The following is a 20,707-nucleotide window of genomic DNA, read 5'->3' as shown; positions in this document are numbered from 1 at the left end:
ATCTTTCATTAACTTTCCCTAGGCTGCTATCTCCTGTGTGAATTATGTTTCGGGTTTTATGACAAACTTTGTCATTGATTGCTCTTTTATTATGTTTAAACGCCCTTTGTGCTCTGACCTTAATCAAACTCAGCGTCATGTACCATCGCTAAAGAAAATTTGATTCTTTGTTTAACATGGTGTCCTCAGGTAGAGCAAAGCCACTTCATTACATTAGATAAACGATTTCACTATTTAAGTTTACATTTATTACATGTCATTGCTAGTGTAATTCAGTTAAGTTAATGGACCTTTATAGCGTCTGGTCACACTTGTCACATACAATACTATGACTCTGAGTTTCGTAGTATTGTAGAGTAGTGGTTTTAAAAGTTTAATTTGATGACCACAATGTGGTGTTTATTGTCTGCAATTCGTTCTTTTTACAGTAGTGAGATAGTTTATGTCCAGAGAGTAATGAAGTTATGATTTGTGACACTTGTTTCTTCTAGATATAACTCGAATAATCCTGAAATATGCTTTATGCTACGTTATTTTTTGATCCATATAATTCATATTCTGCATGCTTTATACACCATCAAAAACGCTTTAATTTGAAATCTTATTTAAATTTTCATAATTTCAAGAACAATAACATTAAGGACTCGGCATTTTTCGTTAATGACTAATTAGATATAACAACTAATTAGAATCTTACGATAAAATTAAATTAATTAGATTGTATTCTACTTTTTCATCTGTCATTATAAAAAGCTCAAAGCATTTGTGTGTTACTTAACGAAAACAACCTTGGTAATCGACTCTTTTGTATAAAAGATATGAAAGAAATATAAACGGTAGTTTTCATTTTTTTTTTTTTTATACATATTTAAAGAGCGGATTCTACGACAAATGCCTTTTGATTGTAGGTTGTAGGCAAATGTATCAAAGTTGTATATATAAATGTGTATCTGAAAAAATCCTTTTATTTGAGCCCTACTTGTTTTTACCTATTTGCCTACTTTTGATCATGAGTGCTTTTTTGCATTTTTTGACCTATTTTTTCCCGGTTTTACCTTTGTTCTGCCTACTTTGTTCTAAAATTTGAATTTTCTATACAACTAAGTACATGTTTCTTATGAAGGTCACATTTAATGCTTCCGGTACAATAAAGAAAGTTAATAATCCAATCCGAGTTTTGGGTAAAAGGGTCGGCCGAATTCCGTTACATTTACAGACCCCGACACAAGTTGTCTCTTGCCTTTCCGGGAAGAGCTTTGATGTGTTAAATACACCAAGCCCTCCTACAACTTTCTTTTCGAATTCTCTTCCTTCATCAATTAGTTCGTGTTGGGTTTCGTAAAGTGACGTTCGAAAGTGTAAAAGTGTTTTAAAAATTGTTTATCATCTAATACTTATTTTGTACCATTTTTAAAAATGCCGAAAGATAAATATCGTCTTTAAAGGACAAGTTAAGGGAATGGTCGAAAAAAAAAATGGATGTAAAGCCTGCGGGAAAAATATAATGTAAGTACTAATTATTCTTGTTGCACAATTCAAATGGGAAAACTAGTTGTGAAATTAATTCCATAAATTCGCATAATAATATATCAATTTTTGAAAAATAAATAAATAAATAAATTCCATGTTCTTCAACATGAAAATACTGACATGCACATCACAACTATTTATCTATAAAGATACCAGGCAAACTTTAATTTCCTCATTTCATAGGAAAAATTTTTACTATGAATTATCCAGTGCATTTGTTGTGGCAAATATACCGTTGAAAAAACTTAGCAACAAAACATTGCGCTTATTTTTGGAGAGAAACTGCAAAAATAATATTCCTGAGGAATCAACTTTAACAAAGAATTACAAGTCCCAAGTTTACGATGATGATTGTGATTGCGATAAGATTGGGAACATCCTAATTTTGCTATTTTATTTATTTAGTTAGTTTACTTCGTATTTTTTTAAGTAATCTGATATAAGCCGAACTTAAAATTGGCTGTAACCCAATTTCTGAAATAATAATGTTAATTCATATAATAATCCAGGTATGTTATTATAATCAACGGGAATCCATATCAAAAACTAAAACTAAGCGCTGCATACATAGTTAAATGTGGCAAACATCTGAAAATATTTTATCCCAATTTAATTCTTGTAACATGTTTCAGTTTAGTAGCTGAAGTTAGATCCGAAATCAAGATGTCAATGGTTTAATTTTCAACGTAAAGAAAGTATTTCTTAAAGCTCATTTGAGAATCCAAGCCTACCGGGAAGCCTTAACGGATTGTCCATTGCCTCCAGAACCTGTTCTGACAAGATTGAAGCGGCATCATATTATTGCTATTATTTTGAGGATATAAAAAGGTTCGCTTATTGTTATTCATAATTTTGTGTGTAATTCTAAATTAATGAAACATTTTAGGTTATAATGGTCTGTGGATCTAGTAGAGCAATTTATAAACGATTGGAAGATATCCAGGGAAGAGTAAGTGAAATGTCATTTAAAAAGCTGGAAGATACTTTACGAACATATTCCCGGTACCAAGAGCTTAAACTTGTCAGCGATGTATTACACGGTGAAAATGTAGAAAAAGATTTAAAAAAGAAGCCCACTGAAATTTCTTCTCAAGGTATAAAGATATCCTAACAGACAAAAGGAAAAATTTTTCTGTCGAAAATTGTTATGCAAATTTTAACGAAGCTTAGGATCGCTAATTATGTAAAATAATAAAATAAATGTAGATCTCAAAGAAAACCAGATGTTGCGTAAAATTTATTTTTCCTAAAACTTGCCTATTTTGCCATTTTCAGGCCTAAATCCTCTGTTTTTATCGCCTATTTTGGCTTTTTTTAGCCTAAAATCGGTTCTTTATACGAATTGTAGTACACTTCTGTCCAAATAATAATGTTGGATGACGACATACTCAGTCATGTTTGATAGTATTTCTTTACTTTGGCTACTCGATTGTGGTTTACTTCGTATTGTCACCTAAGTTTTTACAAACAGCTTAAGTCGTATTTGGGTTAAGACTCTTGATAAGGAGTACTAAACATTTTGTTACGTTTTTGTTGTTTTTGAGCTAAATAGTGTTCCATTTGGTGGTCACTCACGGAATGAAATGTGATCGAACAGTTTTATTAACGCTTAAATAAATCTAGATCGATCGCTAAAAAAAGTGTGGTGGTAGGGGGTAAAAGTATAACATTACACAGGGTTCTTGTAGACTTCCCACACCTTGAACAAACACAACCGTCTATTTGCTTCAGTAAACATTTACACAAGCTTTACTTTTATCAATTTACAGAATTAATATGTAGTATAACAAATGTTAATTTCGGGCTGCTATAGTGTAATTAGTGGTTTGGAATGGCATCAGACGAGGAGGGCACACCGTTATTTCCTCTAAATACCAGCTGGAGAAATTCACCGAACAATTCTGGAACCAATGTGAGTATTAAACGAATTTTCGTTATTACACACAAACATGTGAAATGAATTTTATTTACATCTGAGAACGCCAGATAAGTAAATATTTGTCTAATTGTATTGTTGCTGATGTTTAATTACACGCGCCAGTTTAAACACCAAACTAAATTAGCGCGCCGTGATTTAGAAATTAATTGATATTGTTAGATAATTGCTTGTGAAATATTTAATAATGGATGCAACGGTTATTATTGTAATCATCGCGAGTAAATTTGCGTTAATAAATGAAGGCTGGATCGATTCGAGCCCGGCCTAACAGCCGGTTCTTGCTTCAAACTACTATAAATTTATAACAAGATCGTCTATACCCTTTTCACTCGTCAATCAGTGCGAATTAACCGCAATGATATTCAATATGGGCGTGTTAAAATAGAATTGCATGTTATATGAGAGCTATTTTACGATCTTGGGTCGCTAAACGATTTCGAGCAACCCAAACCTGATGAAATAAACTTTCCGGACAAAAAAATCTTTAAAAATATCTCTGCGATATTTTTGCTTCAAACTTTAAAAATAAATTATGTCTATATTAGTTACCTAAATAAGGAAATATCGCACTCAATTTTTGTAATTAATAATAATAATAATGTTGATCTATGTAATTCTGATTGAGAGATAAAAAGACGTCTAGTTAGTATAGTAAAAAAGATCAAGAAAACACGAAAACAAAGTGGAAAGGAAACTAAGTCAGGATGTTGATTTAAAGAGCAAGATTAAAATAGGAAAGAAACTCAAATACTATTGGACGTAAGTTTTTCATGTAGAAATTGATTATTATTAGAAAGAATGAGAATTTGAAATTATATAAAAATTCCAATTATTTCGAAGATAGAGGTTTAGTTGTTCATTTTGTTGCCCAGTCTGCATATAAATTTGTAGTATTTAACAAGCTTTAAGAGACACTATTATTGCAACTTGTATGTCCTAGAGTTTTAAAACCGAATGATCTTCTTTTAAAGAGTCTTTTATTGCCCTTTGTGTATTTTCCACAACATTTCAATTAATACAGGCCCAGAATTTGTAAGTTCCCCATTTGTAAATTATTATTATTTATGAAGTGTACTGTCAACTTAATGAAATAACTTAATTCATTATTTACTAGTTCTATATTTTCTCAGGTCTTCTAGCAGTTTATTGCTAAGGTTTTATATACAGGGTTGCTAGAATATATGGACACGAAGACACGATTAAATATCTTAAGAACCAATTGTACCAATCAGCTGAAATTAGGTATAGGGTTACAAGAAGTTATGCTCTAATTACTTAAAAAAAATTTTTTGTTTCATTTTTTTTTCGATATGCAAGGTCAACTTAATTTTTTTTAAATGGCACTACCATGCATATAATGCATGCGGGACTTTCAATTACAAGACGACTGACTACTTAAAACTCTACGTGAAATTACCTTTATTTAATATATCTATAGAAAAAGAAGAAGAATTAAACAACAAAAAGTATGACAATCATATCCAAAATCAAGGTGTATTCATAACTCAGAAGTGCAGGAGTATCTCATTTTATAAAATTTAAATAACATTTACTGGGAAAAATGTTGAGGTGAAAATTGACAATAATTTGTTTTTAATTTAAATTTTGTAAAGTAACATACTCCTATTCTTTCCATTTTTTCGAAAATTTGAGAATACAGTAATGTTGTGTACGGTTGCGCTTATGTTAATAATAATAAAATCAGAATTACCGTACAAACAGCTACTTACCCAAAATAATATTCAAAACGTTTTGTTTCATTGTCCCTACGTTTTGTGCATGGGATTTTCAACACATTTTCTTATTGTTACGAAATTTTAAATATAACCACTATCCAAAAAACATTATCGTCTTTTTTGTCGGAAAATAAGTTTTTGTTGAAAATATTGTTTTATTTTTGAAAAACGTAGGGACTGGCGTTAATTAATAATAATTTTAGTCACCTCTTCTGTTTTGAGGAGATAAAATCGTTCAAAAAGGCAGCTTACCAGGTGTTTACTCGTCGCATTCTTTTAGTGTATAAGTACAAACAATCAAGGTTAAGCATGTACTGACAATATATTTTTCCGATTTGTTGTCTGCTTTAAATACATATACAGGGTTAGTCACGAGAGAATTACTTCTGAAAATTATTTTTACGCAACCCAAAATACGAATACCATGTACCATTTGATACTAACTGAATTTAAAATAAACTGCTTAATCCATGATTGCTTTGAGTTTGGCAATGTCATTTTGACAATTGTGGAAAAAGAGGTTACGCGAGTGTCCATGGTGGTACCGCAGCCAGTCGGAAATCTCCTCCGGCGCCGCTAATAAATTTGTCAGTGTGCCTCTTGATCTTTTGCAACCGATTAATCACGAGAAAATTATTTCTAAAAATTCCTTTTACGGAATTTTATTCAAAGGTTACAACACAAACTCAAACAAGTGAGTAAATAATTTAACTACTAATCTGTTGAAAATGTTGGACATTTTGGGGGGATGCTACGGCTTTTTTGTAAATGGATGGCCAAAGAAGTCCAGAGGTTGCAGATTTGCACTTCGAAGAGGCTCTAGGTGACGCAGAGATGGCGAATTAACACATGCACATTAGCGGCGAACAACATTGGTAGAGCACTTACGGCTTCAGTATAGCCCAGATTGATCTGACTGTATGTCGTCGATCGAATGGGGCTCTAAAGGCGAGCCAACGATGAAAAAAAATGTTAAAAATTAATTAACGTCAAAGTGACACTGCCAAAGTCAAAGCAATCATGGATTAGGCATTTCATTTTAAATTCAGATAATATCAAGTGGTACAGGGTATTAGTATTTTGGGTTGCGTAAAAATAATTTTCAGAAGTAATTCTCTCGTGACTAGCCCTGTATGTATTTAATATTATCGGTACTGTGCAGATTGTGCAGGACTTGCGAGGATGTTGTGTACGCCACTGTATAACATGCTTCTTTACCTGTTTTTGACAGCCCACACATATCTTTATGTTAAGTTATAGGTATAGTTAATTTTTTTTTTTCGAAGGAATTGTTCGATTGCATTTCAGAGGCTGGGAAGTTTTGTCTAATTAAGTTCAGATCAAATTTTTTGAAAAAGGAATGTAAAAAACTCGCTTAATTATGTTTTACATACAATAACAGATTTTTAGAATTTTTTTGTAGCTTTAACTGTAAAATATTGAGTCGGTAGTTTATCAGGATCATGTAACAATTGGAACATGTTTTGAATTTTTTCTCCAACAAAAAAATGAACTTCTCCATATAATGAAAATACACAAATGTATATTTTGCAAATGAAATTGCTTTGTATAATTAGATTACAATACTGTTTTACATTTTGCCATTTACTAAACCCGAAATAAATAAGGAGCTTATTCGACAATCAGAGCTAACCAATAAATTCTTGTTTTGGTAATACTGATAGTCATAATACATTTGATGAGGAATAATATAATTTAAGGTTTTATATTTTCAAAACGATAGTGGCAACAAACCTTTATATTCATATTTTTTTCATGTTTACGTTGATATTTCGAAAAAATACCACTTGCTTTTTTACCTACAGTTACCACATTATATGCTCAGTAAAGTGTAAGATAGAGCTCGATTTGCATCTTTAAACGAAATTTTCATGTTCGGTTGGACGGAAATACTTTTCGATGATAAGCTTAATATTTTTAAAGACCAAAGTACTCCAAAAGTGCTTTTCACATGTTCACTTGCATATATTAAAAAATGCACTTGATTATAATTATGGAATTACTGAATTGTCCCGATGTATGTATTTTTCAGGATAGTTCTGGCATCTTCGTTGACAGCGATTCTTTACCAAAACGCGTGAGAACTTACACCCAATGGTCTCCATTCGAAGAAGGTGTGACTCTGGCTTGGAACGACGTCTCGGTATACGCTAAAACTAAAAAGAACGGAAAAATTGTATGCAAGAGGATAATTAATGGTGGTAAGTTGTTTAAGAGTATTTGTGTAGACTTGACACGAATAGAATCTAATTGGCTCAAATTGTCGGTTTTGAATAATCTGTAAAAACCCGGCATGAATCCAAAATGAGAAACGATTTTTGCGAGTATAAACTTTTAAGTAAACTAGAGACTAAGTTTGTAAATTTTCTAACTCAGCTATTGTGTACTTTTTAAAGTAATAACAACCTTATGTAGGTGAGTATGTGCAGAAAATTAATAAATTCTTGAATTTTTCCACCAGTTTATGTTTCAGTAACTGGTGCCGTAAAAGCGGGAAGTTTAGTGGCTTTAATGGGGGCTAGGTAAAATTTTAATATTTTCATCTTCTTTCCGCAACATTTAAAAATTAACTTCTTTTTAGTGGCGCTGGTAAAAGTACCCTAATGTCAACTTTAGCCTACAGGAACACCGGTAATTAAACCCTCGCGAAAAAATCACATTTAAATCTTTCATCCCCAAGGTGGAACATACATGGACGGAGATGTTTTGATAAATGGCCGCCCTATCGGAAGCTACATGAAATATTTAAGCGGGTTCATGCATCAGGAAGACATTTTCATCGGTTCGCTGACTGTTTTGGAACATATGAACATTATGTCGCGCTTAAAGCTTGATAGAAAGACGACACAAACAGAGCGTAATTCGAAAATTTATCAGATACTTAAAAGTTTGGGGCTTTTAAAGTGCATCAACACGAAAATCGGCCAAACCGGAGACAGCAAGGTTCTTTCAGGGGGCGAGAAAAAGCGCCTCTCTTTCGCTACTGAAGTACGATATTTGCACTAATTAATGAAAGTACTCAAATAACAGTTTTAGCTTCTAACAGACCCTCCGATATTGTTTTGCGATGAGCCAACCACTGGTTTAGACTCGTTTTCGGCCCAAAAAATCGTGTCGATGATGAATACGATGGCCGCTAGCGGCAAAACTATTCTGTGCACCATACATCAACCCTCGTCGGATATTTTCAACATGTTTAGTCAACTGATTTTGATGACCGAAGGGCGGATAGCGTTCATGGGAAGCGCAGCTTCTGCGCTAGATTTTTTCGAAAAGTATACTCACTAATTGTTAGTCCAGGATCTGAGCTTGAATTCGTTCGAAGTAGAGTTGTTTCCATCGGAGAAAAGAAAAAAAATCGTTTATTCTCCACTTTATTTTTTACAGTGACGAGCGGTTATTTTCCGTTCATTTTTTTATTCTAAACCCTGGACTGAAGATGATCGAAAAATAACTGTTCGAAACCGATCCCCACTATAAAAAATGACAGACGCCTTTTACGTTTTTTCCGGATTACAGTATTTAGATACTCATTTCAATGAAATTCAATGTTTGGAGATCCCGGCTTGCATGTTTTAATTCGTGTTCATTTTTTGCGTTTTAGGGTGGGTTATCAGTGCCCCTCCTCGTATAACCCGGCTGACTTTTTTATTAAAACTTTGGCAGCCACTTCCGGCGACGAAAACAGTAAACAATCTGTAAAGAGAATATGTGATCAGTTTGCTGTGAGTGATTATAATAGGGAAGTTGACGTTGTTGTACAGTACGAATTTCATATGGGAAGAGCTGTTGAGGTAATGTGGGTTTTGTTTGCTTTCCCGTAAACAAACTTATCTTTGTGTTTATGTAGAAAACGTACAAGCTGGGGAGGAATTTGTGAGTTTCCACTTCGATCAAAGATACATGAAATGATGATGTGCTTTCAGTAAGGGGTTATTTGTTTGGGAAAAGGTGTTTTGGCTGAGTTATCGCTGGCTTATGGATGTGTGGAGGAATCCAGCGTTGCAAACGTACAAAATTTTGCAAAGATCTGTAAGAAATAGTGAGAATAATACAGAGGTGGCGAAATTTATTTCTCATGCAGATGTTGACTTGATTAGTAAATGTATAGGGTGTTTCACTTAAGAGTGACCGCCCTTTCTAACTTTTGGTGGTCTTCATCAAACTGTATGCTTTTAATCATTGCTATTGTATCACGAAAAAAGATTCTAGAAATTTGACTTGGCGTCGTATTTATATTACACTAATGATTTAAAAAACAACTTATATGTTTTAATATACGTATACAGTAACCGGTTAATGATGGAATAAATGTAATATAGTGTGAAGCTATCGTCAGTTTTCAATGTTAGATTTTTTCTTATGCTGTCTACAAAACTGAAGAAGGTATTTCGGTCTCAATCTTTCGCCGCCTCGCTTTCATAATTTACAAGTAAGGTTTCTGGTGGAAAGTTTTGCACTATTTTTCAATGCGATAATTATTGGAAATACATAAAACCAGTTATAAAACATGTTTATTGTTGACTGCCTATTACAAAAATGGAAATAAATGGAAATGCCAGAGGCGCACTACAAAATTTGCATTATTCATAAAATTGTCCAGGTAAGGCAACGGATTTTTTTTCTATTTAAATGTTTATCACTCCACAATATTGTAATTCAAGATTAAAAGCTGACGCTTTCTTAGGAAAGAACTTTTGCTTACAACTTTAGGGACATTTATAAAAGATAAGTAATAATTTTACTAAGTACTTATTTCTCAGAAACAAAGAAGACCTGGAACTGTTGGCTTTACTTGTTATATACCTACTTGAAAATTCTAGACAAATTTCTATCTAGCTCTTTTTTTTCCAGTTCCACAATTTGGTTTACGTAACTTATACTTTCGGTGGCTCTTCATATTGTTACTTTTTTTCTTACCTTATAGTTTATACTTCTGGTCTCCAGGCTAAACTTTCTTTTCTTTCTATTGTGCTACTCAGGAGACAATATCTAGTATAGGGTTTTGTTTAGAAAAAGCAGTTACCATAACTGCAAAGATCAAAAGGTCTTCAGATTTCTTCATTATTTAAAACGGTTCATACATCTTATGATTTTCATTCATCCTTGATTTTTCTTTATTTAATTTGTGGTTACAATCCTGTGTTTTCTTCTTGCATATATTATATATACATATACTATAAATCCCCATTGTAAGTGTTTTCGACAAGTGTTGGCCTCATTTGTTTCTTCAACAAGTAAAAAATATCTTCTGTTTTAATCGAATATTGTTTAAAATGTTACAAATAGTTTATCACTATCGTCTTCACTTGAAGAATGATTAAGGCCGGGTTGCAATCACGGATATCTTTAAGATCTTCCTTTTCATGTTTGTATTCTTCTCTTTAACTATATTTACTTCGATAAGTTTTCTACCCAAATAATTTTTTACATTTTTGTGCTTTGTGAAATTTTACAAGTATTTCTTTCAGAGATTTGTATTTTTGTGAATTACCCATGTATCCTGGATTTTGTTCTTAAAACTGAAGTTTCTAATTTCTTACTATATATATTTTTTTTGATTTGGCATTTTAATCTGTTACATTTTATTTACTTCTTCATTCATAATGTTTCATTTTACATCCGTAATAGGGTTCATCCGACGAATTACCACTTTCATGTTTTCTCGACGTTTCATGACCCCTTTCTTCTTTTCTCACATTATTGCTGCTATTACCTATGATTTTACTCCCAGAGGGTAAGCTAAAGGAGTATTGTAATAGGGACTATCGAGCGACTGTTACTTTCATGTTTGTCTGTCTGTTTGTCTGTAAATCTGTCTGTCTGCCGTCTGTGTCAATTTTTACTAGACAGATAATCTTCGAAACTACAGTTTGTTGCAAAATTTTATATGTATAGTAAGAAATTGTGTAGGTGGCAAAACGCTAACCAAAATTTACCTAATCATCTCCACCAATAATGTGATGACGTTCCATCAGAATTCCTAGCATGTTCCACCTTAGGTATAAAATAAAGCACTCCTGTGGAAAAAAATAAAAATAAAAATCCTTGCAATTTTCTCGAGACATAAAATTTTTCGCAAAAAAATTAAAATTATATATCAGCCTTTTATACCAGCATAGACAGAAACCCTACAAGGTTATTCGTTAGCTTACTGCCTTAGTGTGGATTTTTAACGCGAAAGGCGAGCACATCCGATTGTCACATGGGCTTTTTTGTTATTACTGCTATTATCTATATTTTTTTATTGACCAAATCAAGAACGCTAACCTCATCGTTTTATTATTACATTGCACACATTCTTGTCTCTGTTGAAATGTTTCAAATGGGAAACCTCACTAGAAATACACACATAGCCTTGCGTTTTATTAATGTATTTTGGAGCAATTATTAATCCGTTTTCTGTCAAAGGTGGAGAATAGCTCTCCAGTCCAAATATAAACCAGTTAACAGAGTGTATTTTCGTAATAATGCCTTCGAATCAAAGGCAGTGACGGAATATTATGGGTGCTTAAAGTATAAAATGAATTCAGAAAAAGAAACTCTAGAAAAATCTTTAAAAACATGTATATGGTGTCATTAAAAAAAGTTAGATGTTAGACTGTTACGGGTATTATCTGTATTTATTTTAATGTATAGAGGTTATCACAAATGAAAGTTCGTAAAATCAAATTTTATAATTTTTCAGAAAAGCGGGATTTGTTGTACTATAGAGGAGAGAGAAGTCATATCGAAATAACCTTCGACCAACTTCTTTTCTTACCTATAATTTATATTTTTGTTCACCAGGCGGAACATTCTTTTCTTTCTATGAAGTTACTCAATATTTGCTACTCAGCTCATGCAGCTCGTCATTTTCATCAACCATGATTCTCCTTTATTTAATTTGTAGTTCTTGTGCTCCTTACTCGTATACTCTGTGCCCAATTTAGGCATTGACCTCATTTCAAGAAGTTCAGGTAAAAAATATCTGTTTAATATTTCAAATAGTTTTTTGTCATCCTATTCATCTGATCAAGAATGACCAAAGTCTGTGTTTCAATCATTTCTAAGTTTTCTGGGTTTATTTAGAATCATCCTTTTTCATCTTTCTTTTAAGTTTATTTGTTTCGATACTACTACATGGACTTGTTCAGCACACAACACCTTTTTAAGGACTTTGCCCTATTTTGTAATCTATATTAAGTAATAAGTATATTTAAAAACCAAATATTTCAAAAATTTAAAAAAGTAACATATTCAACGACTTTAGAGATGGATTATTTTAAGGTCAGCATTCAGTATCGTAATATACACACTTCAGAAGGGGGTGGTTTTTTAAATTATTTATTTAAAATTATTGGCACTAATCTAAACAGGTACCCTTACGCAGGTAGAAAATTCCCTCTGATAGAGAAACGATGGCGGACGCCGCTGAGGGTGCGCCCACTCCTTAAATTTGAAAGTGGACTTGGCCCGACCGATTTTATGCTTCTACGCAGGTTTACAGCTGTGTTGATTTTACAGTGAACCATGTCTACCCTGTTTTAACGCATCTTTTTTAAACATATCCAAATGTTAAGGAATCTGCCCTGTTTTTAAGAAATGTAAAATTCGATTTCGGCCGAAAAAATTCACCTTCCGAAAAACAGTTAAAATTTAATTCTATCCTGTTTTTAAAGTATATTATAGTAGCCCAAAAGGTATAAGGTTATATGAACATCATAAAAGTAGTTGACCGCGAATAAATACCCCCTTTGTGTGGTTCGCACTAAGCTTACCGGTTGGCAATAAATCGTCTTCTAAACATTTCTTACTCACATTTAACAGGGCCGGCTTACAAAGCGACTTATTATTTCGGACCCCTTTGTGGCTGCAGGTAGTAGTGGTAGGTAGTTAGATATTTAGTGAAAGCCACCCCTGATCGAACCGACAGCAGTCGGTCGAGCTGCACTGGACACGTTATTTACGACGTTAAAACCTTTTCTATTGTAAACAACTTAACTTCCACACAATGGGATAATTTTATGATGTCCATATAACCTTATAGCTTCTGGAATACTTTAAAAAAGGTGAGCCCAAAATTTCAAGGAGTTTCTTCTACTTTAAAAAACAAGGCAAAATCTTTGAAATATTTGCTTTCAAAATATATCTTTAAAAACCTTGAAATGAGTTGTGTCCATATAGTACAAACTAAAAACAAATCGAAATACAGTCCACCAAAAGATAAGTGCAAATGACTCCGATTATGAGTGTTGCCGTTGTAAAATCTCCAGTCGCTTTCAAAGCTGTACCCAGGACCGTATTTGTTCTCTAGTAAATGCATTCCTAATTCGTAATGGTTTTATTGCAGGTCGCCGTCTAAAGTACTAAATATCCCTCATAAAATAATTGACGGCGTTTGCATTTTTGTCTTTTGCTGCACTAGCTTTGTTTAACTGTCCTTCAAGAGCGAGAATTCTGACAAAACAATTTTAGAACAATTTTTATAAATATGACAAAGCTAAAATTACAAAATACAGAAATACACATCCAGGTTTAAAAGTCTTGACGAACTCGTTTTTGATTTTGAATTTTAGAAATCTCACTTTGACTGTCAATTTATTATTATTTATTTTTGAAAGACGACAATCGTGCAAAACTTTTCAACACGAGCCTTATTATAGCCAGTTATTATTGTTGTTGTTTATAGGGTATTGCTCTCATGGTCGGTTTGTGTTACTTCGGCACCAATGCCACTACCTCCACCGGAGCGCAAAACGTGGAGGGCGTAATTTTCCTCATAGTTACCGAAAACACCTTCTCACCGATGTACTCAATCTTGAATGAATTCCCCCAGAACTACCCCTTGTTTTTGAGAGAATATAAATCAGGACTCTACTCCACACCCACGTACTTTGCGTCAAGGATTATCTCCCTGGTAATAATTCTCCCTCATTCAATATTCCATAACTTCCTACTTCACAACACATTTTTGTCTCCAGAAAAAATTAAATTCAATAAAATCGTTGGCAGTGACGTAACAACGCATATTAAGAATAACTCAGCGTCGTAAAAATTTCCTCGATATCACGAAAACTAAACTGATCGGAAAGCAAGAACGGAGCCTTTATTATAATGTCGAATTTATTATTCAAATCACATCCAACATATAAAATGAAGTAGGAGTAGAAAATTTCGATTTTTTACGTGAATAATGGCACCGCTAAACGTTATATCATCGACGTTATCGTGTTTGAGAAAATGAAATTAATAATCGTATTGATTTCTATATGCGGGAAGAAAAAAAGAAGCGCCCCCGGGTGGGCTCGAACCACCAACCTTTCGGTTAACAGCCGAACGCGCTAGCCGATTGCGCCACGGAGGCGATGACTACGGTGCGGTCATCTTTGCTCTTACGGAGAGCGATATCTAACTTACAAACTAGATACTTCTACTGTTTTATTTCTCTATATATATTCACACATATAGTGTGTTCCAAAAATTATATAACAATTTAGAAAAAAAATGATGTCACTGCTATTTGTTTAAATCTGTTCTCATTTATATAGTGTAGAAATAGACGTCCAATTAAATATAATAATGTGACGCTTTTTGTGACCGCATATTTACACAAATATATGAACATATGCAACAATTATGCGGTTTGTGTTACGTCTGTATTTGTAGAGTACTTAAACCCGAAGGTTATTTTTGTATCCACTAAAATTTTAAAATCCTCTGAAGTTAAAATCGGTAATGGTCCTGTAAACCAACCCTGAGTGGCAGGGTTGTACAACCAGCAATAGGAGAATCTCGTGCCAAAGATTCACTTTTAAAATTTTTTACTATGAAATAAATAATGATAAAAATACGATGAAATAAATAAAATAAACAAAAAAAAACAAATTCTAATTTGAGTTTCGCATATTACATATACGCATGGAACAATATATATATTTTTTAAATTTTGGTACACATAATATGACACGTACAGGGTTGCTAAAAAGTATGGAAGCGGTTGAATATCTCGGGAATGGTTAGTTGGACCTTCTTGAAATTTGAGCTATATTTAAAAATACTTAAGCTCTATTTACAGTGTTTTTTTTTTAACATTAGACTTCATTTGTTTTCAAGATGCAAGGCTAATTTTCTTTTTTTTAATAGCACCACTAGCCAAATCAAATACTCATTTACTACAAGAATTAAGTCAGGATGACTTTGACCGCAGAATCGAATTTTGCGAAATTATGGCAGACAGACTACATCAGTATGGCATCTGCATAAACCAATTATTCTTTTCAGATGAGTCTACTTTTTGTGTGAATGGGCATGTTAATCGCTATAACTGTAGATACTGGTACAATACAAATCCACACAGGAGGGAGGAGGTTAGTACCCCCAAAAAATTAATATTTGGTGCAGCATTATTAGTCGCCACACTGTAGGCTCCATTTTCATTAACGGAAATTTAACGTCTGACAGATAACTCGAACTTATGCAACAAAGTATCATTCACCAACTTAGACAAATACTTCGCAACTATGAAAACCTAAATTTACCAGTATAGTCCATTTGGTTCCAACAAGATGAAACACTACCTAACTTCGAACATCAAGTACGGCATTACTTGATTGAAACTTGGAAGGTGGATAGGACGAAGGGGAACAGTTGAGTAGCCAGATAGGTCAGCCGATTTAACCCCACTTGACGTTTTTCTTTGCGATTATGTAAAAATGGAGTTTATGTTAGTAGACCACAAAGCACCAAAGAACTCCAAGAAAGAATATTAAATGTGATCGCTAATATGGCGCCTAATATTCTAACAGATTCATTTAAAAACTTTGTGCAACGTATTTACTATTTCCAGGAAGTGAATGGAGAACATTTCGAACATTTGTTGTAAAATTATGGCGTTTTAAACGCTAATTTAATCTTTTTTCTATGATAAAATTTTTTATTTAAAATTTTCAAAAAACTTTCATAAGAATGTATTCGCAATTTACAATAATTAAATCGGAGTATTGTTATTTCTAGAATACTTTGTAAATTATTTGGAAACTGCATTTAAATCAATCTGTTACGCTGGCACATTTATTTCAGTGTATGTACTCTCAGTTCTATCTTTTTTACGATTATTGGGCACTAGTATAATTTTTGAATAAAGTGTCCTACGCCAGGACTATGACAGGTGAGAGTATTGTCACGGCTAACTATGATTTTCTGATGTTATTTTTATTTTGACAATTTATTTTACATTTCTCAATTCAGAAACAAATGCACTATTTAAAAACGGAACATTTGACTACTAGTGCTATTTAAAAAATCAAAAAATCAAGTTCGCCCTGCACCTCAAAAGCAAATGAAGTATAAAATTTGAAAAAATTGTAGAAAATAGAACTTGAATATTCTTAGGGACAGCTCAAATTCCAAAAAGATTCGACAAACCGCTCTCGCGATATTCAATTGCTTCCAAACTTTTTAGCGACCCTGTATACCAAAAAAATTAAAAATATTGAAACTACCATATACCATACACTAAATAAACTTTTATTCGGAGTATGTCTTTGCAGAGAAACATTGCTCTGTTTCTAATTTTGAGATGGATGGATGAATGCTCTATTGGACAAATTGGTTCGAAATTAGCATTCACCCCACTAACGAATCCTCAGCCACATGCGACGGCCTCTCCTATTGATCGAATAATTTAATTAATCAAACAACAAATGTTCACTCGCCATTATCGAATTATTTAAAAACCTAAATGTGAATTATATTCAATAGAATTCATATTAGATCCATTAAAATATGTCACCATAATTCAATTTTAGTATCACTTGTATGTCATCACAAATTCGGTTTCAGCTGCCTGGTTTAATAATAGAGCCAGTTTTGTTCGTGATAATAGTATATTGGCTCTCAGGACTCCGTGCGACTACTTATGCCTTCTTAATGACAACTTTGGCAGGTATTCTTACCTTGAATGCCGCCGCTGCGTGCGGTAAGTAATTCTAATACCAACCACCGAACTATTTGCTACATTATAATTTCACTCAACTTATCACGCTCCCAAATTATGTACTACAATACTCACCTGTCCAATTGTGTTTCAAAATCTCAATAAATCTTTCCTTATTCTCTCTTAAAATTAATAAATATCTTTTATTATAGGCATTAACGCGCCCTCCGGACTATTATTGGCACTAACATAACTTGTTTTAGATGCCCCAATTTTTTTATTGACGAAGCTATTATTAGACTTTAAGTTATATTATTACGGATTTATTCTAATTGTGCCATATCTCCAAACTTAATTCGCCCATCTAGTGCACTTAAAGTTTTATTGCTTAAATTTTTAGCAATTTAATGTATAAACCTCATTTATTTTGATAAACTGACGTTTGTAAATTTTAAATTCGTATAACAGACATTTTATTGTTCATGTTACATTTGGGACAGCTAGTATCTGATTAATTAATACGTCAGCTATGAAAATAAATGATATGTAGATTTTGTTTCCAGGGGTATTTTTTTCGAATGCTTTCGATTCAGCACCCTTAGCTATGGCTTACTTGGTTCCGTTCGATTATTTGCTAATGGTGATGTCCGGAATTTTTATAAAATTAAGGTAAGACACTTCGAAGTCCCCAAAGGCTTTACAAAGTTTTAATTTTATAGTAAAAATGGAAAAATAAGTGACAATTTGTTAGCCTATTTATTTGCCAAACGGAAAAAATGTAAAACGAGACGCAGGAATTTATTTCCTAAAGACTCTCTGTTTGTTTGATGTCTAACCAACATTCATTTATAAATTTGAGCGTGACAAACGACATGTATGCATCCCCCAGCAAACTGTTGCATTTCTTTTGTAGCATGCAATTCAAAGTCTTTATATACGAGAGTGCATTTATGTGACTGTGTGTAGCACAATTAAGGCAACTGCCATGTTTGTATTTTTAGTTACGGTTCTTTGTTACCGCAATTTACCAGATGTGCTTTTTAAATAATGTCAGATTTCTATCAATTATGTTTTATCTAATACTCCACATACGTTGTTATGCAGTACGAAAATTCAGATGTTAGATTTATAGATGGTCTAAAACGTCTAAAAAACTGAAATGTATTTTAAAATTAATTTGTATTGTTTTTAAATTACTTATTAATACTTGCTACCATAGGGTTTTTTTTCCTACAGTCGATTTCTCAGTAACGAAAAATTCACCATATTTTATATACATGTTTTATTTAAATACATACAAAGAGACGTTAGATTCGACTCAAATAAACATCAAAAGATCTGATATTACAAGAAATACAGCTCACAACTTTCCGTACCATGACTTTTATCATTTTTAAATTAACATTACCAAAATATTACTGACTTCCTAAAAGACATAGCACGATAACTTCAACATTTTATTTTGTATTTATTTTTTAATTTTATCAAAATTCATAAAGATGTTACCAATATTACTTATACCAGGTGCTTATAAAAAATTGTACATCAAGTAGACTTTGAAATTTTGTGACTCGTCGTAGCCTGACACAAAAGCATGATCTAGATTTCTTAAGTTTTTTTAATGTGTTTACTGTTTGAAACCAATATTTCAGGCCGAATGATAGAAGCGGAAAATCTTCTTATTAAAAATACAAAAACTTGATGTATTATGTTTCATAATCACTCTGTATAAATTATGTACTCGTTGCCGAAAAATTTATATATACAGGGTGCGTCACTAGGGACTAGGCACGCAATCCACGATGTGTTATTAATAAATTATTAGTGATACAAAAAAAAAGGTATAGACTAAAGTTGCACCATTATATAATTTTATTTCCCTATGCTTTAAACACTATTTTTCTGTTCCTCTTTCAGATTATTATATAGTGCGCTAGTATCTATATACAGTCACTGTAACCGCCAAGATGCTAGTATCCTAAATAAAAAAGTAGTGTCCCAAATGTAGTGAAATGTGTTTTCCTACAAATTTTTATTTTTACCATATCACCGAAAAAACAAACGTCGCATATTTGGCCACGGAATTAATAAAAAAAAAAGTATTGTGAAATCTGTATTGTCACAGCTGTTCGCTTTTGAGGTTGTTTGCGAAATTCTTCTATGTATCGCATTTCATTCACACTTTTCATGCTTGACCATTTCGGCAATAGCTTGGAATAATAAAAAAAATCTGTTTCAAGCATTGTTTTTATCATGCTAATAACACAAATGTTAAACTTATTACAACTGATTCTAATTTCTCGCATACAATTTAGTACGAAAATTAGTCCCGTGTCAAACGGCTCTAAGAGAGGTAATTTGAGTGGAGAACAAAAATATTACCACCACAGCTTAAAAACAAATTAATTTCATGGCTGACTAGACGATGGTTTTTTTCATCATATGGTATTATGTAATATTTATTAAATTCAACATTCTTTTGATCGGGTAATTATGAGAAATATTTTTAAATTATTTGTGTAGAAAATATATTGGTAGTAGGTATTTAAAACTGGGGGTTAAGTTATTAAAAAAAAAAAAACAAGATGATCATCTTGCAATACACTTGCCTTAAAGGCATTCCTTGTTTCATTATTAATTTTAATGTACACAATTTAATCCATACGGTTTTTATTTTATCTAAAACCAAATCAAATTTTTCAGTTCTCTTCCTCAGCTTTTTACTTGGACAAAATACCTCTCTTGGTTGATGTACTCAACAGAAGTCATTTCGGTAGTACAATGGGACGGTATAAACAATATTAGTGAGTACTCTTGTGTATATTTTTCCCAAAATTATTTCACATTTTTTGCAGCATGTGACGCGTCTGACCAGAGAATCCCTTGCCTAACCTCAGGCTCTCAAGTTTTACAAAAATACAGTTTTTCCGAAGACAACTTGTTACGTGATTTATGGAGCATGTTTTTCCTGTGTATCGTTTTTCACTCTTTAGGCTTCATGTGTTTGTGGCTAAAAACGCGAAAAAAATAACCATCCCGACGTGTCTGTCAACTAATTTCTCACTTTAATTAGAAACTGCCCCTGCAGCGATTTATGTGTTATATAATAGCACGCCTTGTATCGTCTGGAATGAATAAAAAGTGGTAAAAATAACCCTGCGTTAATCGTGTCAAAAAGCTCAAAAGCTCGAGCTGACCTCTGTTTAAAAATAGTGTACTAGGGGCTACAACCGGATCAATGCTGCCCAAAGTCAGTGTTCCGGGTTTACTCAAGACTCCGAGCTCTAAACCGGAACAAAGTTCATATCGATAGATAGAAATAAATGATACTCGTTTAACGCACTCAAGCTACCGTCTGTCAATGTCAAAACGTACGTCAATCGAGCTGTGACGTGCAAAACTGCCAACACAAAAAGCAGAAACAAAATCGTGGATGAACGTTTTGCATAAATTTGATAATTAGTATCGACCAAATCGGCGTCACGCTGTGAATCCGATAATTCGTGCTGGCTATTGCACGAATTTTCGGGAAATAATGTTGCCGCGAAAACTGGGATTTCGTTC

The 20,707-nt window shown here is 32.9% G+C and overlaps 1 protein-coding gene, 1 long non-coding RNA gene and 1 other non-coding gene across 5 annotated transcripts; 2 read left to right on the top strand and 1 right to left on the bottom strand.

Annotated features, from left to right (window-relative positions):
• Positions 1 to 2,091: 2,091 nt before the first annotated feature.
• On the top strand, positions 2,092 to 2,631 carry LOC135135579 (uncharacterized). Its single transcript, XR_010281610.1, has 2 exons — positions 2,092 to 2,358; positions 2,417 to 2,631. It is a non-coding gene; the product is annotated as an uncharacterized LOC135135579 (long non-coding RNA).
• A 451-nt stretch (positions 2,632 to 3,082) lies between these two features.
• LOC135144742 (protein scarlet) lies at positions 3,083 to 20,297 on the top strand. 3 transcript variants are annotated; one of them, XM_064076813.1, is made up of 14 exons: positions 3,083 to 3,442; positions 7,259 to 7,427; positions 7,688 to 7,748; positions 7,808 to 7,857; positions 7,907 to 8,214; positions 8,263 to 8,501; positions 8,831 to 9,020; positions 9,077 to 9,102; positions 9,153 to 9,258; positions 13,898 to 14,125; positions 17,050 to 17,185; positions 17,707 to 17,812; positions 19,847 to 19,947; positions 19,999 to 20,297. In XM_064076813.1, exons 1-14 carry the CDS (start codon positions 3,362 to 3,364, stop codon positions 20,172 to 20,174), a joined length of 1,977 nt encoding a protein of 658 aa, XP_063932883.1. In that variant the 5' UTR covers positions 3,083 to 3,361; the 3' UTR covers positions 20,175 to 20,297. The 3 variants fall into 3 exon arrangements, with proteins under 3 accessions (XP_063932883.1, XP_063932891.1, XP_063932898.1); XM_064076821.1 differs by having other exon boundaries at positions 3,084 to 3,442; positions 7,700 to 7,748; XM_064076828.1 differs by lacking the exons at positions 3,083 to 3,442; positions 7,259 to 7,427 and adding an exon at positions 7,447 to 7,641.
• Trnan-guu (transfer RNA asparagine (anticodon GUU)) lies at positions 14,499 to 14,572 on the bottom strand. The gene has a single exon. It is a non-coding gene; the product is annotated as a tRNA-Asn (tRNA).
• Positions 20,298 to 20,707: the final 410 nt, after the last annotated feature.

Source organism: Zophobas morio, unplaced genomic scaffold (assembly GCF_036711695.1).
Source record: "Zophobas morio isolate AGI-343-1 ecotype UQ-CSIRO unplaced genomic scaffold, CSIRO_AGI_Zmor_V1 ptg000004l, whole genome shotgun sequence".
NCBI lineage: Eukaryota > Metazoa > Arthropoda > Insecta > Coleoptera > Tenebrionidae > Zophobas > Zophobas morio.
Note: the sequence above shows the minus strand (reverse complement) of the source record. Positions and strands in the feature narration are given on the sequence as shown.